We start from the raw sequence: 25,273 nt of genomic DNA, 5'->3' as shown, positions 1-25,273 counted from the left end.
AGTTGTCCTCAGCAGGCCGCATTTGATCTGTCAGGACTTGTGAGCCGCTGTCATAATTCCTCATACCCATAATGCACCTCTGCCTTCACCAGCAGTGTCATTTATTTGTCAGCCTGAAAATTTGCAGCTGGGCAATGTTCTATGCCGTTAAAAACTATTAAATGGTCAATTCATGTTAAATGGCTCAAATTGCTTCCATTATTTGTGTGTCAGCGACAAGAATATGAAAGATTTCCTCGCCTCCTTACAAATAATAGTGATTTGATGTCTTTACCTGCTGTGTGTACCTCAATTACTGAAAAATGATGGATTTGCCTTTTTAAGGTTAGAGGGGGAACTGACAAGATTAGACGAACAATAGTCGTGAGAGAATGCATTTTCAATTCAATTCTTCCTCCTTCTGTTTTTTCTGGATTTTTCTCATAGCTTTATAACCATTCTGAAAAAAGCGGTCAAAATGAGATCACTCTGTTGCAAATTGAATAATTTACTATAAAAATGGGTGAGGGGTGGGGTGGGGGGGTACTTTTTGAGGTTTCCAGCATCTTAAGGGACAGTTTGGGGAAAATGTAATTTTAAAAAAGGTTGCTATATTCGCTCAATCCACCAAACGCGATGGTCTATTTATGTCGGAACAGGAGTCCCAAAACTCCCGTGACCGGCATTCTGCCCGTCTATATTATCGCGTACCATTTCCAATTATGGCCTTTATTTTAAAAGACAAACAGGCCTTTTTTCCACTTCATTCAAATTGGAAATTGTCAGGATTTGAGCCCAGACATTAAATATAAACAACCATTTAAGATGATTAATTGGTTGCACAAACAGACCTTAAAAATTGCTTCTTGAATAACACGATTTCAGCTAATTAACTTACTGACCAGAGCTTGTGAAGGGAATTTACTTTCAACTGAGGGATGGGATGGATGAGCAAATCCCAAAAAAAATCTGCTGTAATATCCTTGCAAGTGCTTCCCCTTCGCATGGCGTTATCAGCTGTCCAAGCGGGATAATACTCGCCAGCCTTGGCTTTCCACTTCCAAGAGTTTTCCAAGCAGCTTGGTTGGAATAATATTGACAGTGTGCTGCTAAAGGATGCTGGATGTGTGCGCTGTTTTCACCTGCTTCTAAAGAACTGGCAGCAAGCTGTGCAGACATGCAGGCACAGGACACGTTATATAATGTCAGTACATGACATTACATGATAAACTGTGCTTAAAAGTGTTTTTTAAGTAGGTTTTTTTTCAATAATTGTGTCACATTCTCTAGGTACAGCTGTACAGGACAAAACCTCTCCTACTAAAGAAAGACAGCCATGGCTCAAGTCCAAATTTGCTCTGGGACGAAGGGGTCGCGACCAAAGCATTTGAGCAAATATTGTATTCACAGAAGCCTATTCAGGTGGATAAATGCCGTGAAGAATATTTGAGTGAGCCCAAGTTTACCCACATTTGTTCGGCACTCAGATTCCAGAAGTGACCTATATTGGTGTGTTTATTTTGGAGTAGAAACAGTGAAGCTGTTGCAACGAGAGGGCCAGATTAGATTTCACAAAAGTTCAATGAGGACTCCATAAACACTGGAGAAAGTCAAACCATTATTCCAGGACAGGAGCTTCGGGATGGACTGAGCCGGAATAATGACAAATCCAGAGGGAGGGGCTGGAAACAGCAAGCAGCTGGCCTAAAGGTGTCTCTGTCTTGTGTACGGCATCACATCAGTGTGGACAAAATCCTGGTGCGCGCTTAAAACAACAGAGCCATTGTACAGCAGGCACCTCGGCAGCCACCTTGGCTCCGCGCAGACAGGATGTCCAGTAATCAATCCCTCGGGGAGGGTTTCTCCAGGTGGTACTGTGCAGTCTGCAGCCACCGAGCAGGGATTCGGAGGGATTTTAACGGGCAGAGTTCTTTCAGACACGGCAGGCCTATAGCTTACAAGTGCAATAAAGACTTTAGACCCTGACTTGTTTAAACCTCCGATTTTCTCTCTGCATACTTTGCTCAGCAAAATAACTGAAAATGCACGACAACGTTCTCCACTTCACTCCAAAAGCCTTGGCAATTTTAATCATCGGGAACACGTTACAGATTGCTTCTGCAGAGAAAATTCAAATATCCCCCGGGACCCTCGACAGCCACTGCAGGAACAACAATCAACAACAGAGCCCACGATTCAGCCATCATTAAAAGGCAAACGCGTCTGTTCTCAAAACATTACAGACTGGAATGTGAATATAATAGAGAAATTAAGAACATCATTTCACATCGGCAGAGCTTATGGATGTGGAGTGTGGGCGGACTTCTGGCACTGGTTTACATGACCGCCGCAAACAAGCTCTAACTCAACTTTCTAATTGGTCTAGTGCGGCTAATCAGACCACCATGCGGGGTCCGAATGGTAACTGTTACAGAGTGAAACCAGCACCCTGCGAAAATCTGACTCGGGGGGATTTGGGCTCAGTAAGCAGATTATGGTGGTAGGAGCTGGTGGAACCCATAATGAATGAGCTGAGAGTTTCGTCCCCCCCCCCTTATTTCTCATCAATAATCCATAAACAGCTATAGAAAGCAGGGGCCTGGGGGAAGCGTGGCATGGCGTGGTGTCAGAGAGGGCAGAGAGGAATAAAAGCACCCCGGATATACACTATACAGCCAAAAAAGGTCAGCAAACCAATTATTGTACACCCATAATGCATTTTTTAGTAATCCCCTTTTTACTATTCGCCAGACAAATTACAGAAAATGTCTTTTAAGACATTTTTAATGACATTAAAAATACATTATTCAGCTCATTAATCTCTCTCGACAAGAACGGTTAGTGGATGTGTCACCAAAGCTGAAGGTTATTTCATGCGAAGCCCCGAGCGAACTTACGATGTTCATGAGCGTGAGGACGTAGTTCTGCACGTGCTCCTTGCCATGAAAGCGAACCACGGAGTCGTCCACGGCCAGCAGCACCTCGATGTTGTAGTCTTCCGTCTTTGCGTGCCTCCTCTTGCGCTCGGACTCGGACAGTTTGTGTTCCACGATATCCAGAGCTACGGGAAGGTTCGCGATCCCGAAATCAGCAACTGCAGAAATACAGTCAGCAAAGAAACGACACGATGGCTTTGTGGGATTTGGACATTTCTGTGTTTTCTTCAAAATAATTCCTTTGCGGTGTAAGTTTAGGAAAATATAAACTGGTATTTGTACTTAATGACCTTATAAAGACAAACACAACCGGGTACATTGCTTTGGTAAACTCATAGGTGGGAGAAATGCCTCAAACCCACCATGCATTTTGAAATGTATATGATTTATGACATAAAGGATGTGTGTGTGTAGGTAAAAAAAAGAAAAGAAATTGACTGAGAGAGATAGAACCGAAATGCTGAAATGAACAATGACCTTTAAGACACTTTAGTATGTAATGTTAATCTTTGACTCTTAAAAAAAATGACCATCAAAAATGGTCTGGAAGGCAAAAATGAGTCATGTCATTCAACAACCCTGTGTCTGGTGAAATGAAACGTAAAGAGGCATAGATCTGTTTTGCTGCTGCGAACACATGCTGGAGCCCAGCTGCTCGATTTACCAGCTGCTTTAGCAAGAACAGCGTCTTTTCTTGCAGTGCTGAGAGCGGCACAGTTTTAGCACCCTTCCCGGAGCTGTAATAAGGCTAGTTTCCATTTGGTTACTTTAAATACGGATATAATGCAACAGATGGGGGGGGGGGGGGGTCTGAAAGGAAGACACTTCCTTTAAAAGACTATTTACCTGCAAAATGAGTTCCAATATTGGTACTAGTTTGTCTTGATTGACAGTCACCTTCAAAGGATTCAAACAAATCCAAACTGATTCATAAGCTGTTTACCGTCACCAGGCTTGCAAAGAGTTCTGGAGTCTATCCAAACAAACATCAGGTGGGACATGTCACACAGGCATTCGGTCTGTCACAGCAATCACACGCCATCGTTCACTCTCAGGCACATTTAAAGTCACCAGTCTCCAGGCTTCATCAGCCACCCAGTTCTTATGCAGCACCTCCTCTCCCGCTGATCAAAGGGAATCCATGTGCAACTCTCTTTATATAGACACCAATTACACTTCGGTTCACTTAGTGGGGGTTCCCCAGGCGTGATTTGGAGGCATGTTTTAGCAAGAGCAATAATTGACTTAGTCATTTATGAATGCTGCCTGCCTTTAATGAAAAGCTTTTAGCTGTTTTAGATGTTCACTTCAACTGCCCACCCAAACTAGGGTGTTCATAATATTCAGTGGGTCAGGGATCGATAAAATGGAGCCCTATAAGGGACTTTGAATAGCCTGCACAATAGGTTCTTCTAGGTAAATGAGTGTGTGAATTGTGTGTATGTCCTGTGGTGAACTGATGGAACCCCCTTTTGCCCAGTAAGTGTTGGTAAAGGTTCATGGACAGATACACTACACACTCTACATATACCACAGCCACACACATGCAAACACTGCCAACACATGCACACCACAGACAACGCTTTATGTTTCCACTGACATCATCGAGCTTCTCCCCCACCTTCATTGCGGAGGTCCTGCCTTTGCTGGCCCGTCTCCTTTTTGATGGCCGACCTGCGGTACACCACGTGGACCCGCCCCTTCACTTCCACATCCTGCTGGCCTTTCTCCAGGGGCTCGATGAAAAACTCCCCATTATCAGTCCGGATCAGACCTGACTGGAAAAAAAGACAGTTTCATATGAGCGCACCCCTTCCTCTTTTAAGGGAAAGCTAATTCCGCTGGAGCCAGTAATTACAGTGTGCCTAATCAATTGGAAGATTTAGGAAAGGAAAGACAAGCGGGAATGACGCAGGTAGGTACGTTTTGAAACCAGGATTTAACACGGAGCAGAGCCCAAGTTTAGAGATGCTTTCTAATTAACCGGGGGGAAAATCCCTTGATGAGTACATGCACATCTTTATAGTTAATACATATGTTTTTGTATGTTTTTATCTTTTTGCCTTCACAGTGAAAGGTAAAGAAATTATTATTATTATTATGTCCATGGAAATGAAAAATGAATGTACCTGCTGTGGGTGGATAGGAATTAGCTGCTAATGCTGTCTCCTAGAAACCCTATCATCTATACACAGAGCGGCTGCAATCTCGCTGCTTTCAGTCCAAAAGGAGAAAACAAACAGGAGATGTTCTTATGCAAAAATCGGGTGGTAAGTGCGAGTGTACCAAAGGTTCCTTAACCTCACATACTGAAAACTCTTTTCTTTCAGCACAGGCAGGAAGAATGGCTTAGAACACATGTAAATATTCTGTGTGTCTCTCTATTCGGCTCTGCTAACGGTCAGTACTGCATGTTCTTCCCAGGATGAAAGACCTCACAGAGTTCTTTTAAGGAAGCCTGCAGATTACTCCACAATCATTCAGCTCAAGCCACATGAAAAACATGCTAATGCATTGGGGGGAAGTGCTTTAGTACATTTGAATACATGACTTGGGGTCTGTAATAATGGTGATCATCGTTAGTTGCAGAACTCTGTGCATGTGACTCGTGTGGAACTCAATCAAATCTGACTGAAAGCAAACCAATAATAACGGGAGGAGATCAAGGCTGAATGGCTGTAATGGAGAGCTATACATCAGCGACTACACAGCTCATACCTTTAACATTATTCATGCTTCATTTCAGATTGGAGCAGCTTTTTCCTCAAATGAAAATGGACTCAAGAGGAAAGCATTATTTTGCAACTATAATCACAGGATGTCCACTGTAAGCATTTCACCATTACAAGACTGAAATTATCAGCGTTGTCTTTCTTAGAATGTCAGAGCCGCTGTCTGTTTCACACAATGGAGTGAAATTTATTCGTAGCTGCTTCGTCCTGCCTCTGTAAAGACACGGCTGATCTCTCAGTTGCAAAGAAAACTATTGGACGATAAAGGTGGGTGTCAGAAACCAAAAGGCAGCACAAGTGGGCTTAGTAGATAAGTCCCTGAACTTCATAAAACTTTATAAAAGAAAAATATGTATAAATTCAATAAAAAAGAAATAGTTATAACTCAGCTGAATGAATAAAAATCTGTAATTATCGTTCACTGGCAGTTGTTAATGGGAATCGGCCATTTTTTCCTTTTATTGCCGGCACTAACTGAGTCTGAAAGAAAGATATCCAATGAGCTTGTGACAGAATGAGAAAGAGAAAAATCCATTCTGCATCTAAAATGGGCCAATGGGAACTTTCACCCCTAACTTCATTAAAGTTAGTAAGAAAAAAGTGTACTTGTGAACTTAGCACTGCAAGTCGCAGTGCTGAGAATGAAAGAAAGCTTTTAAGTCTATCATTATACCCACAAAGAACACACACCAACAAACTTTTGGCAACAATGTGTGTGTTTCCAGCTGCAAAAGAGGATCTAAATAGGGAACAGCGAGGGAACATCAGGCCTGAAAGAGAACCTCCAGGACACTGGATGAATAACAGTGACAGTGAGAACAAAGAGGAATGAAAGTATCTGTCCAGACCAGGAAATGCCATGTAGGACGTGCTCGACTACTTCCTCTGTGACCTCTTTCTTTTTCTCAGAGGGTGGGAAGTGAGGCCACATCTGCGTGCAGAGAAAGCAGCAGCATCTGGAAGCGTCTACGCAGGGGAAGCGGCTGTACGCACATCACGCAAGTCTGAGCAGAGGCGCCAGTTTGCTGTCGCAATCGAGGAGGAGACGCGAAAGTCTTTAAAATCTTAAGTGTTGATTATTGAATAAATATTTTCAGCACTGACACAGCTGCCTTCCATGCAAGACGCAGCTGACGTGCAGGATATTCAGCAGAATCTGCTGCCTTTTACCTGCAACTCACGAACGCGCCAAGAGATGATTGAAAACCTGTGAATTTGGGGGAGTGTCCATATGACAACCATAAATGACACATACTGTAAATTACTTTTCCAGAAAACCCTGGGTCTGCAGGTTATTTCCAGCACTGGGTAGTGTCTGCAGAACCTCCTGTCAATGTTTTTAGATGCTCATTATCCTCAGCTAGGCATTGCATACATTGCATACATACTAATTAACAGATTATCTCAGTGATTGAATAAAAATTTGCTCTGAGGTCAGTGTCAATAAAAAACTTACAAAAGTCAAGTAGCACAAACCAGACGCTCACCCAAGCACTAAATTCCACACATCGGTAAAACCAGCTTTGAAGGTGGGTATTTGCTCTTTAATTTCAGCCATTTTTAGTTCTTTTTTTTCTTGATCTGAACTGTGTTTGGAACCAGTCACCCCTAGAGCAGAATGAGGATCAAATGATAAGAGCACAAAGAATTGCCGGCAAACCTTAGAATTGAGAATGTATCCTATCAATATTTCATTTATATTAGAGGAAAGAACCAAATTAAAATTTTAATTGTGATCTGGAGCTTTAATTACAGTAAGAACACAGGGCTTGCGTGACTTGTGGCGGTGGTGTCCGATGAGATGGCTTTTAAAGGGCCTCTGAATTCTTGGAGGCACTTCTGCCAAGGTGATCGCTGGTGTTTGGTGCATGAAGCCAACCCTAAAACAGTCATAAACATGTGCTAGCTGTAATTTTTCCCTTAAATTATATGTGCACAAATGTATTACAAATAAGCAGCGCTGGAACTATGACGGCAGGGAGACTAAACATTGTTTTCCACTGCTGAGTGGAGAAAATGTCACACTATATATAACGAAGACTACAGTGAGTGCCATACGTCAGACATGGTGGGGGTTAAGATCTTTTATGGAGGCGGGGTCTCAATCTCTTAAGATATGTGTTTACGTGATCTTATCTAAAAATAGATGGAAGGACACGGGGACCTGAGAAGCAAACTTTCATAGATTTGATGAGAAACAAGTCATTTCTAGTCCTAGACACGCTCTTAATCCATAAATAACATATAACTGTAAGCCCTGACAAACTGACAGTGATCATCAGATAACTGGGTTTATTAAATGAGATTAAAACCCGAGCAGATCTAGGCCCGTCCTGTTGAAAGACCTGGCAGCGGCTCCGCTGGAAGATGCTCGACCATGTGAGTAAATCCCATTCTGAGGGGTGAAAAGATCACGAGAGACAACCTGTGGAGGGAAGGGATTGCAAACTGAGCTCCTTTTTCATCAGCTTTTACATCTTGTAGTATCAGGCGCCAAAGGGCAAGCCAAGCTGCTGATCAAATGAGTGAGTGTAAGGAAGAATGAACTTCTAATCAGCGCTCTTCGACATGGGCTTGAAGATAAAGGAAAAAATACATAGATAAATTACAATTGAAGGACTGGGAAAGCTACTATGTCAGGGCTAAAGTGCTGCGTGTCTTAAGCCCCTTACAAAGGTGTTCATTAAATTAAGGAGGGGGGAGAACCAATTATGGTTTCTAGTTGCATGGCTGAAGTTTGGTCACAGTGACCTTGACTTGCGACCTTAAAAAATTGGTTTCAATTTATCCCTCAAATCCAAGCTGACATTTGTCTCTCCATGAAGAAATTGCCTGAGGTACGATCATCATCCCAAGGATGGGATCATTGTAATGTCAGTGCAAATGGCCACATGGGAGAAAAAGCAGCAGCTTTCATGGTAATATAAGAAGTAATAATGCAGTAATAACAATATTAACAGCAAAGTAGATGTACCCCTTGCAGCATTAAGGGTGTTATTACTTGTGTGCTAAAAATATGCCATTTCGTACTTTAATTACAAAAGATTACCGGTAAGTCAAGAGAGGAGACACGGTCGAGCGAGCTTTTGTCACTTCGCGGGACTGCGAACCAGAACAAGAACCCAATACTCCCCAGTTCTCGGGGGAACACCGCAGGTGACTGGATCCTAAAAGTGAAGCTGTCACGGCAGCACCAGAAGTGTATGAAAATACTCGCGAGTATTGGGAATGCTGGTATTGCCTTGCCTGTCTGTGGGAGCACATCGCGTTCTATTCACGTGGGGAAATTTGGGCTTAAAACTAGTTTGAAATTGAAAAAGGGGAGGGTTAAAGTTTGGCTAACGTAAAGGTTGGCTTGAGTTATTTGGTTGACATGTTTTGTCTAAGGTTAGTCCTGCGAAATGCATTAAGGTCAATGAGGGTCCTCACAAAGACATACATAACAACATGGGTTTACTTGTGTCTCAGTGAGCGCAGAGGGTATTAGGTAACCCTAGTAGAGCCATTGCAAATAAAGATTAAACGGAGCAGAATTAAGACATATTAATAGCTGAGGCACTGTCTTGCTCTGATGGAGCGCTTTCATTTTTTGACTACCTCGATGCCAACTAAATGCTGGAAGGCTGGAGGATAGTGGAACACTGGACAGGAACCAGCATTGTGTGGGATTCTTGCAAACATTCGTGAATAGAACAATTTATGGACGCATTTTCCATCTCCTGTGGATGGAAAACTGGCCCGAACACCCACACCCACCACCAAGAACAGGCAACTGGCTGTTGCTAGGTTGCTCTCACTCTTTTTTAACTGATGGACACAGAAATAGCCCTCTTCCGACTGCGGTAATCCGGCACTCGTATTTCCATCACATGTAATTCAATCAGGCCATCATCTGTGCTAATTCCCAACACATGAGGAGCTCTGGTATAATCATAGCCGTCACTCATTGCTCTACAACAATAGTTCTCGTTTCTCCAGAGTGCACAGCTGTTGCCATCGAGCAGGAGTTACAGACAGGCGGGGGGACGTCGCGGATCCTTACGTGACAACATGAAAATAGAAGGCCACTTCTGTTGACATCATTCTAATTTACTCCGCAACCCTGATGTTCAGAGGATGCCTATGCAGATACCCTATTAAATTTCACTTTTGCTGCAAGCATACATGTCTCATGACCTTGGAATGCCATAAAATATGTGTCTCTGGGCACATGGCAGCCGACCAAGTTAACGTGATCTCTTGCTGGTGAAGTCATACCTCGCCACAAGGGTGTCATCATATGCACCGCCATGCTGCGGGACACGCGGGGTGGGAATCGAATGTATAGAGAATAGATTGTTGTGGTTGTGATAACATCTGCTGCTATGCTCCAACATAGCATCTGCCCCTTCTTCTGGGGTGAAGCATCCTTTTGAAGATAGCGCACTGCCGGTAAGGATACAGGTACATCTCTGACATCTGTCCCGCATACGTTGACATGACTTGTGATCTTATTCTTTTTAGACTGGGCCCTTTCATCTGAAAGGATCTCCTCAGTGCCCTTCCACATCAAGTGGATGCTTAGATGAAATACCTGCCCTACAAAGGCAATTTAGCACACCTTTAAGTGCTCTGAAAAAGTCCATGCATGCACTGGCATGTCTATGTTTACACTGGCTTTGATGCAAGGGCAGTCTTTCAGACAATCTAACTGCAACCTTTAAAGTGTAAGTGCTTTACGTCGTCTTTTTCCAAGCAATCTAAAGATTTTAGACTGCAAACTGGTTAGCCCCAGTGGGGTCCAATTTCCAAAGGACCATTTATCTCCCTTTCTGGAGTGAAGCTGTGAAGGATCGTCTCTCAGACAAACATCGCCAACATTCAGCTCGCCCCTTTTCCTTCACAAAAGAAGAGTTCTGCTTTTCAAACGGGTAGAACATACCCGCTACCCAAAGGTTTGGTTGTTAAGTCATCGTGGTGTGTTCCACATGCTGTTCGACAAGGCCACATAACAGGATCCAACAACCCAGGCGGCCTTTGTCCACTTGAGCCGTCTGACATCTTCATTTGCCTGCCAACGACCAGCCGACTGAACTCATCTTAAGGTCAATAATCCTGGATATAATGCAACGGCGGCGTGTCAAACACTTTAGGAATTCACTGGTGCGAAACGCAGCAATTCAGCGCGCTGAATCAGCATTGCATGCGGAAATATTCGAGCTACTTTGATGGAGCTTTTAGCGTTGGCGTGCTCTATGTTTACTTTTATGTGTCCAGAAGAGTCCAAACAAGAGCTGAGACAGCAGGTGGCCTTTGTCAATGTCAGTGTAAGTGTAATTTTGTTAGAGGGAACCTTTCTGTCATTATTTATGAAGGCACCAGTTTACTGGCTAGTTAAAGGCCTGATTTTGCCAAATTTTTCCTGTTGTGAGAGACACAAATTGACATTTCAATGTACTATATGTATCAGCCTCTCTAAATTAGTTGACCTTTTAGTGCATTCGGTATAAAAACGAGTTGACTTTCTCTTCAGTAATTGGCAGCCTTTCACTACATGCTGTTTTTTCAGCTTTCAATGAAGCAAAACAAACATTTTCTAGGGACGGCTCCACAGGTTGGAAAGTGCTAATTATGGGAAGTTTGACACAAAATGAATAGTCACAAAAACGGTATCAAAGCGCCATGGGAGCTGTGTTTGTCGCATCCCAAAAATATATTTAATTAGATTAAAATTTTGATGAGCACTCCTGAGACTATGAACCTACGGTGGCTTCATAGTCTCAGGAGTGCTAACCTGCAGCACTTTTTGAAAATCTTTGCGTATTGTGTCAAGCAAAAATATCCTCACACAGACCTCACTGGACTAAATGTATTATAGGGGGACTTAAAAGCTCCTATTTGAACGTATTTTCTGTATATCCCACATGTGGTGTCTGCCAGCGCAATATACAGGTAAACCTGTGAGCATTGCATTTCACATTTCAAATGATTTGGTTTTTGAAAGCATAAATGTCTTCATGTTTACTACATTTTGTCCATATGAGGAGTGCTGTTTAGCCAAAGTAGCTTTAACCCGATAACCAGTTAAAGTCTCCTATACATCGAAAGGGTCGCAACACTTTCACTTCGATCCAAAATCGCAGCCTGTCATTGGCTGACCAATGGAGAATCTATACACACAGTTAGACCACATGTGTAGGCGCATGTGTATAGGAAAATCATTTGGATCACATTTAAAGACATAAGGAATTAGTGATGCACTCATAGTTTGGAGGCTTTAATGCATTTTAATATCCATTTTAAAGGACTTTGTCAAGATAAACAAAAACATGCAGACACCACAACACCGCACATTCTGCCTGACAACTATGTGGCTACATCCCTCTCCACCGCACAAATATTTGAGGCATGCATTGGTGGACTTACCAGCCCGTCACAATTGCTGATGGCCACAGAGGCCTCCGGCATGTCGCTCACATCTCCAGTGAAAACACAGTCCCCGTAGATGCGTTCCTTGGCCTTTTCCACAAAGTCCTCCTGCCATTCAACGAAAGCCCCCGGGGCCACCAGCCTTCTGTTGGCTCTCAGACGGAGGTGCAGCTCTTTCCCAAACACAGTGACATTGAAAAATAGGTGCTGCGACGGAGCAACCTTGGGCATCTCGGGGGCACTGCGCGCCACCCGTCTCCTGCTGCCAGGGGCTGTGGCGCCATCACTTTCAGCAGCCGCAGCATCATCACCTTTACTTCCACTTCCAGCTGAGACCACATGAGAAAGGTACCGGCCGCGGGAGTCTGTGCTGAATGGCACGATAAGACCATATTCACTTAGTTTTCCAGAGAGTTTTTCTGATGAGACAGATGTGACAGTGTCAAGTGAGAACCTTCACAGAGCTGTGGCAAGTTTACATTCACAAAAATAAACTTTTACATGTTAGGAGGAACCAGTGTGAGGAACCTCATCAAAATGCTGTTTCTTAATGCAGTTTTATAAATGTGCCATAAGTGGAAAACACATTCCAGCAGCATGCAATCTTAGTGCAGAATCAAAGGGAGGCAGTAAATGATAACTTACCGTGGGTGTCTGCAGCAAAAATATGATCCAGAAGTAGTTGATTGAGAGAAAAATACATCAATAAATACAAATAATCCATAGCGAGTATTGGGGTGGGAGAGCTGCCACTTCAGCGCACAGTCTTCTTCTGCTGCAAACTTTGATTGGAGTCCTCCCGTCTGAAACAAAGCGCAAATGCCAGTGAAAGATCCTCAGAGTTGAGCTCCGGCGAGGCGGACAGACATTTCTGTGCGTTTTCCCTCTAGACGCCAAAGTGACGGATAAAAAAGTTGTGCCCAATCTTTTGGCCCGTGCTGCACTGCAAAAAGCAAGACTGGCCCATCCATGTAGGGAGCTAAGGGGGGGATATCTGGGGTGCTGATGACGACAACTGCCCGGTCGGAAACCGGGACGGTTCGAGGAGGTAGCCCTATCTTTTCCTCGTCGTCCTTTCTCTAATCACTTTATAAAGAGGCTGCGGAGCGAGTTAACACACGCCTACACCGAAGGGGGGGAGAAAAAGTCGGAGCAGTTCATATAAAGTGGGTAGAGACAGACTGTCCCGATGGTGAAACATCTGCCGGCCAGTCGTGCACCATTACGCACCAGTGGTTCAGCAGCGGGACTCTCAACTGTTCAACTTCTCACCAGCGAGTCAATGTTGGGAGCCCCCCCTCCCCTCTCCCCACACACATACACACACACTCAGTCATAAAAAATGTCATCACGTCCTGTAGGGGGGGGGGGGGGGGGAATGCCAACGCAAAGAGAGTGAATCTTAAAAATCACCATTCCACAATGTGCGTAAATTATAAGGGGGGGGGTTAAAAACAAGTCCACGACTCCTGCGCGTTTACATTAGACTGTAAACACTAATATCACGGTGAGGCAAGCAATCAGGGATGGTAGCAGTCAGAAAATTCCCAATGCACGAGCCTGACGCAAAGCGTGGCTGAATTTAAAGAGGCAGGCATTAGACGCGCATGGCAAATCACCCCACCCCCCAAGATAAATCAGAAAAATGCGCCCACACCAAGTTTATGCCAGAGGCAGATGCGTGCGGGGACACTCATCACGATCCCCTTGGTCTGGGCTACTCCTGCAGATGTCACTGTGAGCATATTTTCCTTCTGCAGAAAGGGGACACATCTGCCAGCCCGGAAACTCAAAAGGTGTGAAAACTGCACAGCACATTTCATCAGGGGAGAGATAACCTGCTCACACCGGGGATGGCTCTTTTTTTCCCCTGGCCCCACTCAGAGTTCCAGACATGATGACACAAAAGGCCAAAGCACCAGCTCTGGAATTCAAGGAGGAGAGGGGGAGGTTAGGTTAAAACTGATTTTCAGGTAGTCTTTGAGGGAAAAGGTGTCTAGACTGGACAGTCTTTTCCCCTCTGGAGTTCCAGGAGTATGTCTGGGCTCTGTCAGCCTCGGCGACCTCCAGCGCCGCGTCCTCACTCTGTGGTTAATTGGCTCCATGCTCACAGGACGGCCAATGTAGAGCAGGTGTGGCCTTTATGCAGTCGTACCCCCAGGGTGGCTGGGGGAGGATCTGACGACGATCCAGTGGATTAATAAGTCATGGAAACTAACCACAGCATCAAGAGATGGAAACCATTAACTGCCTTGTAAGAAGTTTTATGCCTTTTTTCCACTCACACTATTTAGGGTGGTTCTTTGTGTTTAAAAGGCAAGATGACATTTCATGATAGTGCTTAATTAAAAGTCTTCTTTCTCTCCACGCATTCAGATCAGACATGCTCGCAGAACTGAAATCACAATTACTGCGATCAGATCATTGTCCCTGTTGGAGAAGGAGAAAATGAAGTGCCCTCTACACTGGTTGACTCGGCGGAGACACTGCAGCAGGGTTTGGAGTTGTGGATGAGAAAATATGCGACTTTTCATCTCCCAGAGATGCAGGGAGATGTAAAGCAGCTGCTCGGTCTGCCAGGCAGCTCGAGGGAAGAGGAACATCTGCGTTTGCCAAGTTACAAACCCGCAGATTTGAAGAGGTGGAAATATTGTCCTCTTCCCTGGGTGGATGGAGGGATTTGCCTCAGGATGAGTGTTGATTTATGACCCGGGTCAGGGTCGATGAGTTTCACTTGATCTTTCCTCGGAAAATGTGATTCGTTTGTAATGGGTGTGGGAGCCGCTTGCATGACTCTGCACTTAGCCTCAAATGTGCGTTTCTCCCACCAAAGAGATTAACCCCACCCCCTAAAAAACATCTGAGTTTGTGGCTCATCAGGATTGGTTGAATAAAGAGTAAAGGTCAACCATTAGCATCAGGGTCGTTAGCATGCTTTTAAAGTAATAATTGATTCTCTTTCCGAAACCACAGTTATATAATGAAAAACCAAAATTGAACAGCCACATAAAAGGACAGAAATGAGTTGAATTGAAACAAAAACCCACAAAATGATGTGGTGCAAATGTACAAATACACAAGTCGAGGAACACCCTGGTTTAAGGAACTTTAACACAAACTGGTGTCATTTATCCATCCTTGTACACAACCCAAACCTCCACGCAACATCTCACTCTTAAATCTGGGAAATACTTTTGTCCTTCCTTCTAAAGCAACAAAATCGCGCCAAAGCGCACTATGCCGATTTAGAACCTTTCTCACTTGTATTTAAGAGAATACTGGCAGCTTACATCCAGAACCAGAGCCTCAAACAAAAGGGAAATGGAATTCATTTCAGCAGGACGGATGAAAAAGTGCATGTTGTAATAGCCTGGATCTTTAAAGCACATCCTTTAAATAACTTCCATTTTGAGGCCTTTCAAAGAGAATCACACTGAGCCTCTATGGTAAGTGTTGCGCTCTTTGTCTCCACAAGAAGGAAGAAGGATGAAGATACACCGGCGGGCCCCCTCACCAACACTGTGCCTCATATCCTCAGCGGCTCTCATCCGCAAAAAAAAAGGGGAAGCTTTTTCATTTGAACTTCATTGCATCCCCTCTGGCTGTTCACCCCTCAAAGCCACTCTTTGTCCGCCGTAATCTCGGGATCCTCTCGGAACCGCTAGCTTGAGTTTCATGTTGGGGAGCGTCTCAATCAGTCTGGAAGGGATTTCAAAGGCGAGGGGGGCCGCTATATCATCCAAGCACGGGCTTCGTGTCCAGGGCTTATCTTGACCCTGGAGTCAAGTTGGCCACATGCAGCAACTGAATCGCCAGCCTCCATATCCCAATGATAAACATTGTCTCTGGGAGACTAACAGGAAAGGATGGGATGCTGTTTAAATGAGTTTTGTTGCTGCCTGAATGGTGCAGTATTAAAATATAAAAGTAGGGTTCCAGTCTGGACAACTTGGGTTTCCATTCACAATAATCCAAGCTAGGCTGCGGGGTGATAAAATCCTAAAAACTTCCGTACTCCCAAAGATAAGCCGGCTATGCACTTACAAGACAGGAAGCAATCTGGGATATCAGCCTTTCAAAGCAGGCCAGGAAAGCCAAGTGTGCTTCACTGATGTGCCGGCCTTTGAGCTTTTTTAATCCCAACAGTGCTCCGTTCTAAAGGGAGTCTTTTTTTTTTTAATTAAACCCTTACCTGTCCACATCAAAGGGCAAGTCAGATTAGTCTTTTGATCTGGCGAAAGCTCTTTATTACTGTATCAGCAATATATTACGATTTCAGCCCAACAATGAATCACCTGTTTGGTGTAAGCGTACTCTGCTCGATGCTCATAACCTGCACTACTCACCGACAATGGCGGTGACACACAACAAAGAGGCCCTCCGGATATTCAAGCGAAGCCCCAGCATCACGTATCTGCAGTCAGGCATACGATAATGCCCAGATAACGGGGAGAAAGACAGGAAGAGACAATTATTTGGCTCCAGACTGGCATTATATTGAAACTACTTCACTCGTTTTGGGCTGGATCAGCATAAATCTGTGATAGACAAACACACAGAGATGTTTTTCGTACTGGAATTCTTTATTTTAGCCCTAGAAAATGAAAAGAAGTAAAGTGATTCAATAATGCATTGCTTTACGTCAGGGCATAGCTAGGACATTTAGGTGTTATTGCAACCTTCAAAGGGTTTGAAACAATTCTCTGAACACAAAAATGTTAATCATCTTAGTAATGACACAATTAGTATGAATATGCTATATACAAAAAAGACGAGGTAAAAGGGAGAAAAAGGACATTATAGGCATCCGGTGAAAAGATTTTCTGATTATTTTTCTGGCTTATTGCGGCATTAAGGCAGGATCTGTGGTCTTTAAAGCACAACCTATTAGCTATGAGTTATTGTGCACATAAACATTCATGAACTAATCTAGCATAACACATTAAATTTGACATGAGTCAAATAAAAAAAAAAAAAAAGTAATGCCACCAAAATAAGCTTTAGCTCTGGAAATGTGACATTAATTTATCAACCCCTAATACATTTTACAGACATAATTTAATTTCTGTTGTTTTGGCGGCATGTTTTGAGTGCAAAATATCCCGTCAATAAAGTCAAAGATCCTGTGAGAGTGCGTAACCGAGCGTGTGCGTCGTGAGGTGTCACACAAGCATAGCATGACAATCTAATAGATTGCCCGAAAACATCATTATTAGCTGCGGCCGGATTGTCGGAGTCTAAGAATAAAGCCTGGCGAAGGTGAAAGACATCGTTATCTCCCTCTGTCTCTGTTTGAGGCCATAAACCCAAGATTACATCAGCCCTGAAACGCACAAAATCGCTAAAACCGTAAAAATGTGATGAGCTACAACATCAGGAATGTAGAAAAGCAAATCTGCGATGTGTGAAATCTTAATATGCCTACGTCTTTGTATCACATAGAAAAACAATGTTTAAAAAGTACACATTTAGCAGTCAGTCGTAGCATCAGAGTAAAAACCTAACTTGACTTAATAATTCTGATGATCTGTGCCGTCAGTACCTCTAAAATGACGCAGGCGTTAAACAGGTACAACATCTGACCGCTGTTATATTGCTGTCTAAAAAATAGCTTAGAAAAACTCAAGGACAAATCAATATTTAAAGAACAGCCGAACTGATGCAAAGCCTCTGATAATAGCTGTGCAGAGCAAAGGACGGGGCTCAGGAAAAATATCAGATGTGAAACAAGACCAAAATTGTTAGCTGACAACACAGTGGAATTTGCTCATCGCCTTCAAAACAATATTTAAACCTCGCCTATTTTCCCAAACCGAACGTTATCGCTCTCTTTTTTTAAAGGAAAAGCAGAGTATCATAAATATAAATACACTGAAATACTCTAAACTGTTAACAAGTTTGCAGGGATGTAAACAAGCAAAGTGAAGGCTGATGGTTAGCTGCAGAAGGCCTAGCATGTTGACGTAAATGCCTCTTCTACATTCGCACAGTTCGGTTCGGGGGGCTTTCACAGTGATTCTCCGTCAGATGAACTCTCCTCTGAAAGGAAGCGTGTGCGTGGTGTGCTGTTGCCAGCGGTAGCGCAGTCTGGCCAGCGGCGCGTCCCTCGGGTCTTCGAACTCGGAGAATCCGAGCTGGTTGAGGACGTCGTAAACTCCGGCTCTGGCTGCCACCTACAACAGAAGCAGCAAATTTATGAACAGGGAGGAACGGTGAAGTTATGGAAGCATTTGGAAATTTACAGCTAAACCTGAAGTCTAGAAACCGGTACATTTTGACAGTTCTTGATGGTAACGCTGTGGTTTCGACATTCATTAAAACCCCGCCCACTAAATGGCTGCAGTATAGCAGAAGGCAGAAGCGACAGATCCTGGATAATAAACTTTACACAATCCCAGAAAAATCTACATTTATAGAAAAGCAACTTATGGAGAAAGTCAATGCATCTCTTCTCAAATCCATGTCAACAATTACAAACCTCCAGTTCTATAAATATCTATGATGGTGGAAATATTTCAGATGCAGAAAAGAACTGTTGAAAACTTGAATAATTGAGTATCAGCAGCATCATCTGGGGTGTTTTTCTTCAGTCCTAGAGGTCACAATATGGCGCTGATGCTGCATTTATGGAGTAAGACCAAAAATAAAAAATAATTTAGATCAGACAAGCTGTCACGGGAAGGACGAGAATCTGAGGGCTCTCAGTTTATGTCCTTCAGCAATAAAGACATGCTCCAACTTTAGAGCTTCTCGGTTCCGTGCGCAATAAATCCAACCTGTGTGCCTTTTTTACTGTTCGAGCCTCAGAAACACAAAGTACTTTTAAACAGCTATGGCACGCCACACAATGGCGTGTACTATGTGGGCCGCTGCATTTATGCCGAGCTGTACAGGTCGTGCGGAGTTGTGAAGAACGATGAGACGAGCCACGGACCACCAGGAAGAAATAAACCTATGGCTCAGGAGGGGAATCTGCATGGCGATATCCCATTGCACCACAATGACGGCCTCGCTGGCCAGCTTTGTGCGGATGTAAACTGGAGTTTACCTCAGAGCGAGGTCAAAATTACCCACAGTACTCGCTGACCGCGCAGCGAGTATGAGCCAGTGGATGGGAACGAGTAAGTGGGTGAAACACAAGCATTAGTCAGTGGCTCTGACCTCCAGGAGAAACCGTTTGTGCAGTGAACCGAGAGCCTTGACCTGACTCACCGAGTACACACAGCCGCTGTCTACTAGGGAAGAACCTCGGTTGTTAAGAGCTGAGTCGTGTCACAGCCCTGGCTCGGAGGGATCCAAACACAAAACAGCTCAGAAGTCAAAATATATTATTAGAACCAAAACTAGCTGGTTAGACACGGCTCTTGTGGAGGCAGAAGATGAGGGTTTTAACCACCGCTGAGCAGGTGTCCGCTTCACAGCCTCTGAGTCAGACCTGAAGCTGTCAACACTTTACATAAATAATCCTTTAAATGTCTTTTCTGCTAGAGCGAAACCACGCGTAAAAGTGCTTTTCCTGCTGGTCATTAGGCGCCCACAACCTCAACATAGGCCGAGGCCGAGGCCAAGAACAGCAGCCCAAATCTTTTTGATAGCACTGATTATTCCATCTCTTCTTAATCTTAAATAAGCAGCTCTGAGAGTCGATGCTGAGGCTGAGCGGCGCTAAAGGGAGCAATGAAAAAGCCGGTGATTTGCGTTTTAACCGCCCCTCATTTCCAGATAACGAGACCCACATCGCTGTGCCGGGTTTTTGTGTCCGAAGGCTGTCGGCCCGGCTCTGAAATGTATTCACGCTGCAACAGAGGGACCACAAACGGCAATATTCATTCGGTGGCTGCAGTGATTGGGAGGAGCGGAGCGGTGGGGACGTGCCGGTCGTTCCCAGGCGGCGAGCTCAAAGGCTGCACATACCGGGCCTGTGTGTGTGTGTGTGTGTGCGTGCGTGCGTGTGGAAGGGGGGGCACAGGGAAGCTTCTGTCCCACATATCAAAACAGCTGGAGTGACTGATATGGTACCTTTCCGGCTGGCATCCCTGGTATGCACCGTACACAAGTCCCGCCATTGTGTCAAAGGCCGTGATTTGGATTAGCAAACATGGATTTGAGTCTCGATATCTCCTCTGATGTTGCGGCCGGGAGCCAATGACGCGAGGGACAAAATTTGTGCCACGTGGCGGCGATGTGGCGTTCGCGGCCGCACTGAGCAGCGATGGCAGTGTCTGGGCGAGGGGACAAACGTCCGTGTTTTCAACGGCGTCCAACAGGTCAAAGGCTCAGGTGCTGCAACCCCCCCCCCCCAGCATCGCCGAGATCACCGTGCTCGTGGTTTTAACCAGCCGCACGGATCAATTAGTCCATGCACAGGCTCGCATTTACAGATGCCTGATAACAGAGTGGGATGTAGGACATGTTGTTCCGCTCAGATCTGGTAGATTGTGTAACCGTGGCTCCAAACACACCACCAGGGACGGCTGACCCCCCCCCTCCCGAGTGCCGCCTCTGGCGTGGCGGTTTGTCATTTTGATGCCACCACGGTCACTGACGATCAGCTAATGATTATGCCTCCGGGCTGGATGGGCCAGATTGTTCGGGCAGCTGCCAGAATTCAAGTGGGACGGTATACAATCGCAAAACTGGCAGCGGGGGCCACCGCACCCCCGCGTTTTACTGAATTTTCCAGGGCGCGTCTTTGATTTCTCGTCAATTTCGCGGGCCCTCACCAGAGAGCGCTTTGAAGTCTCCAGTTGTTGTTTTTTTTTACTTTAGCCTGGAAGGAACCAGTGGCATAGCCTGCGGCATGATTTCCATTTAATTCCATAATTTCATAACTAGATTTATTTCAAAAGAAGCACGCTTCGAGTCGACTTCCCCCTGAGAGTGCTGGCACGGGGCGTGGAAATGGTGTGCAGGAGAGTCCCATAGCATTCCCGGAAGATCCTCTGTGTCAAAGATTTTCCGACTTCTAAAAGTCCCAGAAATAATGAGGTGGTTCAATAGAATAAAAATGAAACTTTTAAACCTACCTATTGGATAGTTGTACATGTAATAAGGAGAAAGTCAGCTATGCCGCCTGGATTGGACATCTAGTAGAACAGTGAAACAGAACAAACAAATAAAGAAGGAAATTGTCTGCCTGTGCGGGTGTTTGCTCAGCCTGCTGTGTCCCGTCTCTGTTTTGTCTTCTGTGAAGCCTATAAAGTCACAAATCAATCAGCTGACACTTCCCTTAAGATTATACCGAAACCAAACACCAGCACCGGGGGAGCGGTTGCCATGGCAGCGATCCGCCGCCCAGGCTGACCGGTTTTAATCAAAGATTTACTCCCGGCAGGTGCGGTGTAACAGTCGGAGATTTTGCCTCCAAAGGAAAAAAGATTTTCACTTTGTGCTCCGCAGAGTCGCTAATAGCTTCTTCCTGTCAACACAGGCGGCTTTATTTGTGTTTTTCAAGCTAGTCTGCGTAAAACAGCCTTTGGGGAACGTCAAAGAAAAGGCCACAGTGGCTGCGATGTTTCATGTCCTAGCGATGACGCATGCATGTTCCTCCCGAAAACGGTCTTCACTCCTCTGACGATACTCCTTTTGATTTTCACACTCCGGGCTTCTTTTTCACATTTCGACTTTTAATTCAGTGATTTTTCAACATTTTGGCCTGTTTTCTCCAGGCTTCAACAGAGGATAATTTGCAGGTTCATGGCAAAATAACCTTACCCTGAGTTTCAGACAATGCAGTCTGACCTCAGAATTGCTTTGCCTCCCCACACAATTCCTGTGACCACGAGATCAGATTCGCTCTACATGTTAGTAAATATCTTTCATATCTGGGTCAATCAAAGGCGTTCTTTTTATCTGCAGCGATTTAAGAAAAAAAATCAACTCACTTTTGGTACCAAGTGGTAGCATTTCCCGTGCAGAATGAGCCTCTTAAATGAACCATTGCTGTGATACAGTGTTGCAAATTGTGGTGACTTTAACTGAAGCCCCTAAATGGACAAATAATAGCAAATAATATGTCTGAGAGAGTGTGGGAAACTGTGTTCGGATGGAAGGATTCAGATGAGAGCATAACATATCTCAAGGACCAGAGGGGTGCAAGATCAAAGCAATGACCTTTGTATCACTAGCTGAATCAGCTCTGCGGCTTCAGTGTTATAATCCAATACTAGGATGCATTTAATGGCCACACGGGTTCTTGTAGCAGAGGAATGTGTTTACGGATGGTGTAGACTACCAGTGAATGAAGCTTTCAAACCCACATCAAGCACACACTTTGGTGCTTTCTCTATTTTCCCAAGAGATGATCTCTTAAATTGGATTCTTTGAAATGCATTTAATCCAAGGTGAAAATATCTCCTTTAACAAAAACAAAAATTTCAGAACTTTACCTTTGAGTCTAAATGTCTGAAGCACTTCACTGTCCTGTTTATGACATGGCTGATGTTATATCTATGAAGATTTACAAAAAGGCTTCATCATTAGATCTCTTTTTTTTTTTTTAAATGCATTGAAATCAGAATTTATACATGTATAAACTTTATACAACCTTTAAAGCTGTTTAATAAAAACAGTGGAAGCTGTAGCTTTAAGTGATCACACTAAATATGCTTAGCCAACCTGTTAAACTGCTTATTTGTTGTTTTGTTTTAACTGCATATTGCAACATACCTGTAATTTCAGTGTCTGTGTGTGTTGGGTGCCACTTACAGACTACTCATTTGTTTGGAATGCACATAAATTCTCCACTTTACTGTAGGGGCACAGCTGGCCAAGCGATTAATGCGGCAACAAAAACACAGGGCCGACACATTATGAAGTTCAATGCGTAAAGAACCAGGCCACAATAGAACCAGAACCAGCTTGTAAATTCCTGGAGAAAAATCCACATGAAACTCAGGTAACCGGTTCACAGTGTGCAGAACCGGAGTGGCTGCCAAGACACTGACACATTGCATTGGGGTTTTAATGACAAATGCAGAGCAGTGGACATCAGTAACCCTTTTGTCCGTCTGTCTTTCTGCTCTAGAGGGTTTGTTTTAGCCGATACGACGCTTTTTGCGGAGAAAAGTGATTGTTTTTCCTTTGTTTTTGTGGTTGATCGCAGAAATAGAAATTGCAGTAAAAACACAGAAAACAATGCTGCGGTTGGATTCTTGCAAAAAAGAGAAAAAGACATAAAGGGGGGGTTCGCAACCAGCAGTTAATGAGAGGGGGAAGGACCAACAGAAAAAAGTGATGGAATTATCCTTTAGCCTTTGCCATTGTCTACAAAGTGGAACGAAAAGCAAAAAAGATAAGGCGAGAGAGAAAAGGCATCTCTCTCTCTCTTTGCTACAGGCAGTAATAAGCAAACGGCAACCAACCTCAATTAGATCAACTCAGTAAATGAGAAGAGTTGCAGTAAATGCAAGGGACTGTGTGGCTATTTGAATCTGGGAGAAATGTAATCGAGGAGAGGAAACAAAAGCTTCTAAAACACTATTTGATCATTTCAACAAGTAATTCATCTGGGTACGGACTCGAAGTTGAAAAAGAGACAAAAAAAGGTTGTGTACTGAGTGTTTTCCATCTGTTTAGCCAGAGTCAGCAACAGAACGTATATCAAAAGGGAGTTGAGAAGAAGAAAAGCATGGCTGCCAATCCCGTACCTGTTCCATCCAGAGTGTGAAAGAGCGCTGCCAGGAGTTTTTCTTCTCTAGATGGAGATATGTGTTGAAGAGGATGAGATAGATGTAACGCTCCAGATACTGGAGGCTCTTCAACAGCAGCGGCTGGCTCTCTTTCTCCGTCTTAGCGCTTTTAATCTAGAAAAGCAACACAAAAACATTTGAGTGTACGGGAGGCAAAAAATCATGGCTGAAACCAGTCAGTAGCATCTTGGTGGATCTAGTTAGTCGGTTATGAAATGTCAACAGTAAATACATCCAGTGTGAAACATTAACATTTAAGTCATTTAGGAGCGACGTGATCCAGCTACCGCACAAGTGAGACGTATGAGAACAAAATACTGTCTTACAGCTCTAAAATACCCAGTACAAGTGCTACTACCAACCAAGTGTAGAGCTATAAAGAGGGAGTGAAGAGAGATAAAAACAGGAGAGTGGAGGTGCCTAGAGAGACAGGAGGAGAAAGGTAAGTGCTGTTGGGAGAGCAGGTGCCGTCAGAAGAGCTGTGTCTTCAAGGGCTTTTTGAAGGAAGAGTGTGGCCCCACTGGACAATGGGTGGAATGGGGTCGAGTAAGTAAGAGGGAGCAGATCCAGCTGCTACTCTGCCGCTCAGCATAAGTGACTTGAACCTAATGTGAGCAGCTGGGGGTGACCTGGGCCTGCTTCGGTTGGTTCTGGACCATCTGAATCAGCTTTACCAAGCTGGAAAATCACAACGGCTTGTACTAGAAGCTGCGTGGCACGTTGAATGAACTAAAAGACTCACATTTTATGTTCGGCGCGCAACAACGGAGGTCCGAAATCCTCACTTTGAGATAGTGAGGCCTCGAGGAGAAAAACGTACTGTTCCACGTTCACTCGGCTCCTGTTTTTGTCACCTCTCAGACTTAATTACATCATTCCCACCCCTTCCCGCCTGCACCCAGCTTTCATAAAAGAACCAGCCACGTGCTCGGCTTTAAAAGGCCTTCAAATGCCGTGCGATCCAGGCACAAGGACGCTGGTGAGGTTGGCGCTAGGCAAATGTACAGCACGGCTAATTACATCTCAGCTTGGCAACTTTCAATCTGAGCGTGACAGGAATGACAAGGGCCCGCGCTCCGCGGCCATCATCAGTCCCATTTTCTGTCTAAATGAAGAGTAGGAGCAGATAGTAGTTTGGAAACACGGCAGCAGCTGTTGTTAAGGCATTCCTCAAGCTCTCATTCAGTCTAAATGTCATCCACGGTACACCCAAGTATTGACAACAGCTGTTTACTCCCTCAGCGTCTAAATACCCTTTAACCCTGGGGAATAATCAACCCTGCGCTCTTATTCTACATTTTCAATATAATTACAGAATGATTTTAACTCTTTAGCCAAATTCCTGCGGCCAGCATAGCAGCGGAAGAGTTATACTCCAGCATGAGATGCTCGAGTCTTTTCCCTGATTGTTTTTCAAGACAAGACGATGGCACGGGACTCAGAAAACCAGAAGGTAAAGGGGGGATGGGGGAGGGGGGGGGTCCACATAAACCCGTCTCCCTTCGGTAACCTGGGAAATGCAACTTAG

At 44.4% G+C, this 25,273-nt stretch overlaps 2 protein-coding genes across 6 annotated transcripts in view; both read right to left on the bottom strand.

The window, feature by feature from the left end:
* The window catches only part of adamts14 (ADAM metallopeptidase with thrombospondin type 1 motif, 14), a 31,437-nt gene extending 18,160 nt beyond the window's left edge, over positions 1-13,277 (bottom strand). For both annotated transcript variants that reach the window (XM_003961236.3, XM_029847601.1), the window contains exons 1-4: positions 12,701-13,277; positions 12,053-12,474; positions 4,537-4,693; positions 2,877-3,073 (exon numbers count right to left, since the gene is read on the bottom strand). In XM_003961236.3, the coding sequence (XP_003961285.3) occupies positions 2,877-3,073; positions 4,537-4,693; positions 12,053-12,474; positions 12,701-12,779 (855 nt within the window). In that variant the 5' untranslated portion in view covers positions 12,780-13,277. The remainder of the gene's footprint in view (positions 1-2,876; positions 3,074-4,536; positions 4,694-12,052; positions 12,475-12,700) is intronic.
* A 3,340-nt stretch (positions 13,278-16,617) lies between these two features.
* The window catches only part of pald1a (phosphatase domain containing paladin 1a), a 33,653-nt gene continuing 24,997 nt past the window's right edge, over positions 16,618-25,273 (bottom strand). For 3 of the 4 annotated variants that reach the window (XM_029841042.1, XM_011619510.2, XM_011619562.2), the window contains 2 exons: positions 23,704-23,859; positions 18,079-18,228 (listed from right to left, as the gene is read on the bottom strand). In XM_029841042.1, coding sequence (XP_029696902.1) covers positions 18,079-18,228; positions 23,704-23,859 — 306 coding nt within the window. Of the gene's footprint in view, positions 18,229-23,703; positions 23,860-25,273 lie in introns of all 4 variants that reach the window. The other variant, XM_003961168.3, reaches the window with a different exon arrangement.

This window comes from Takifugu rubripes, chromosome 1 (genome assembly GCF_901000725.2).
Source record: "Takifugu rubripes chromosome 1, fTakRub1.2, whole genome shotgun sequence".
Taxonomy (NCBI): Eukaryota; Metazoa; Chordata; class Actinopteri; order Tetraodontiformes; family Tetraodontidae; genus Takifugu; species Takifugu rubripes.
Note: the sequence above shows the minus strand (reverse complement) of the source record. Positions and strands in the feature narration are given on the sequence as shown.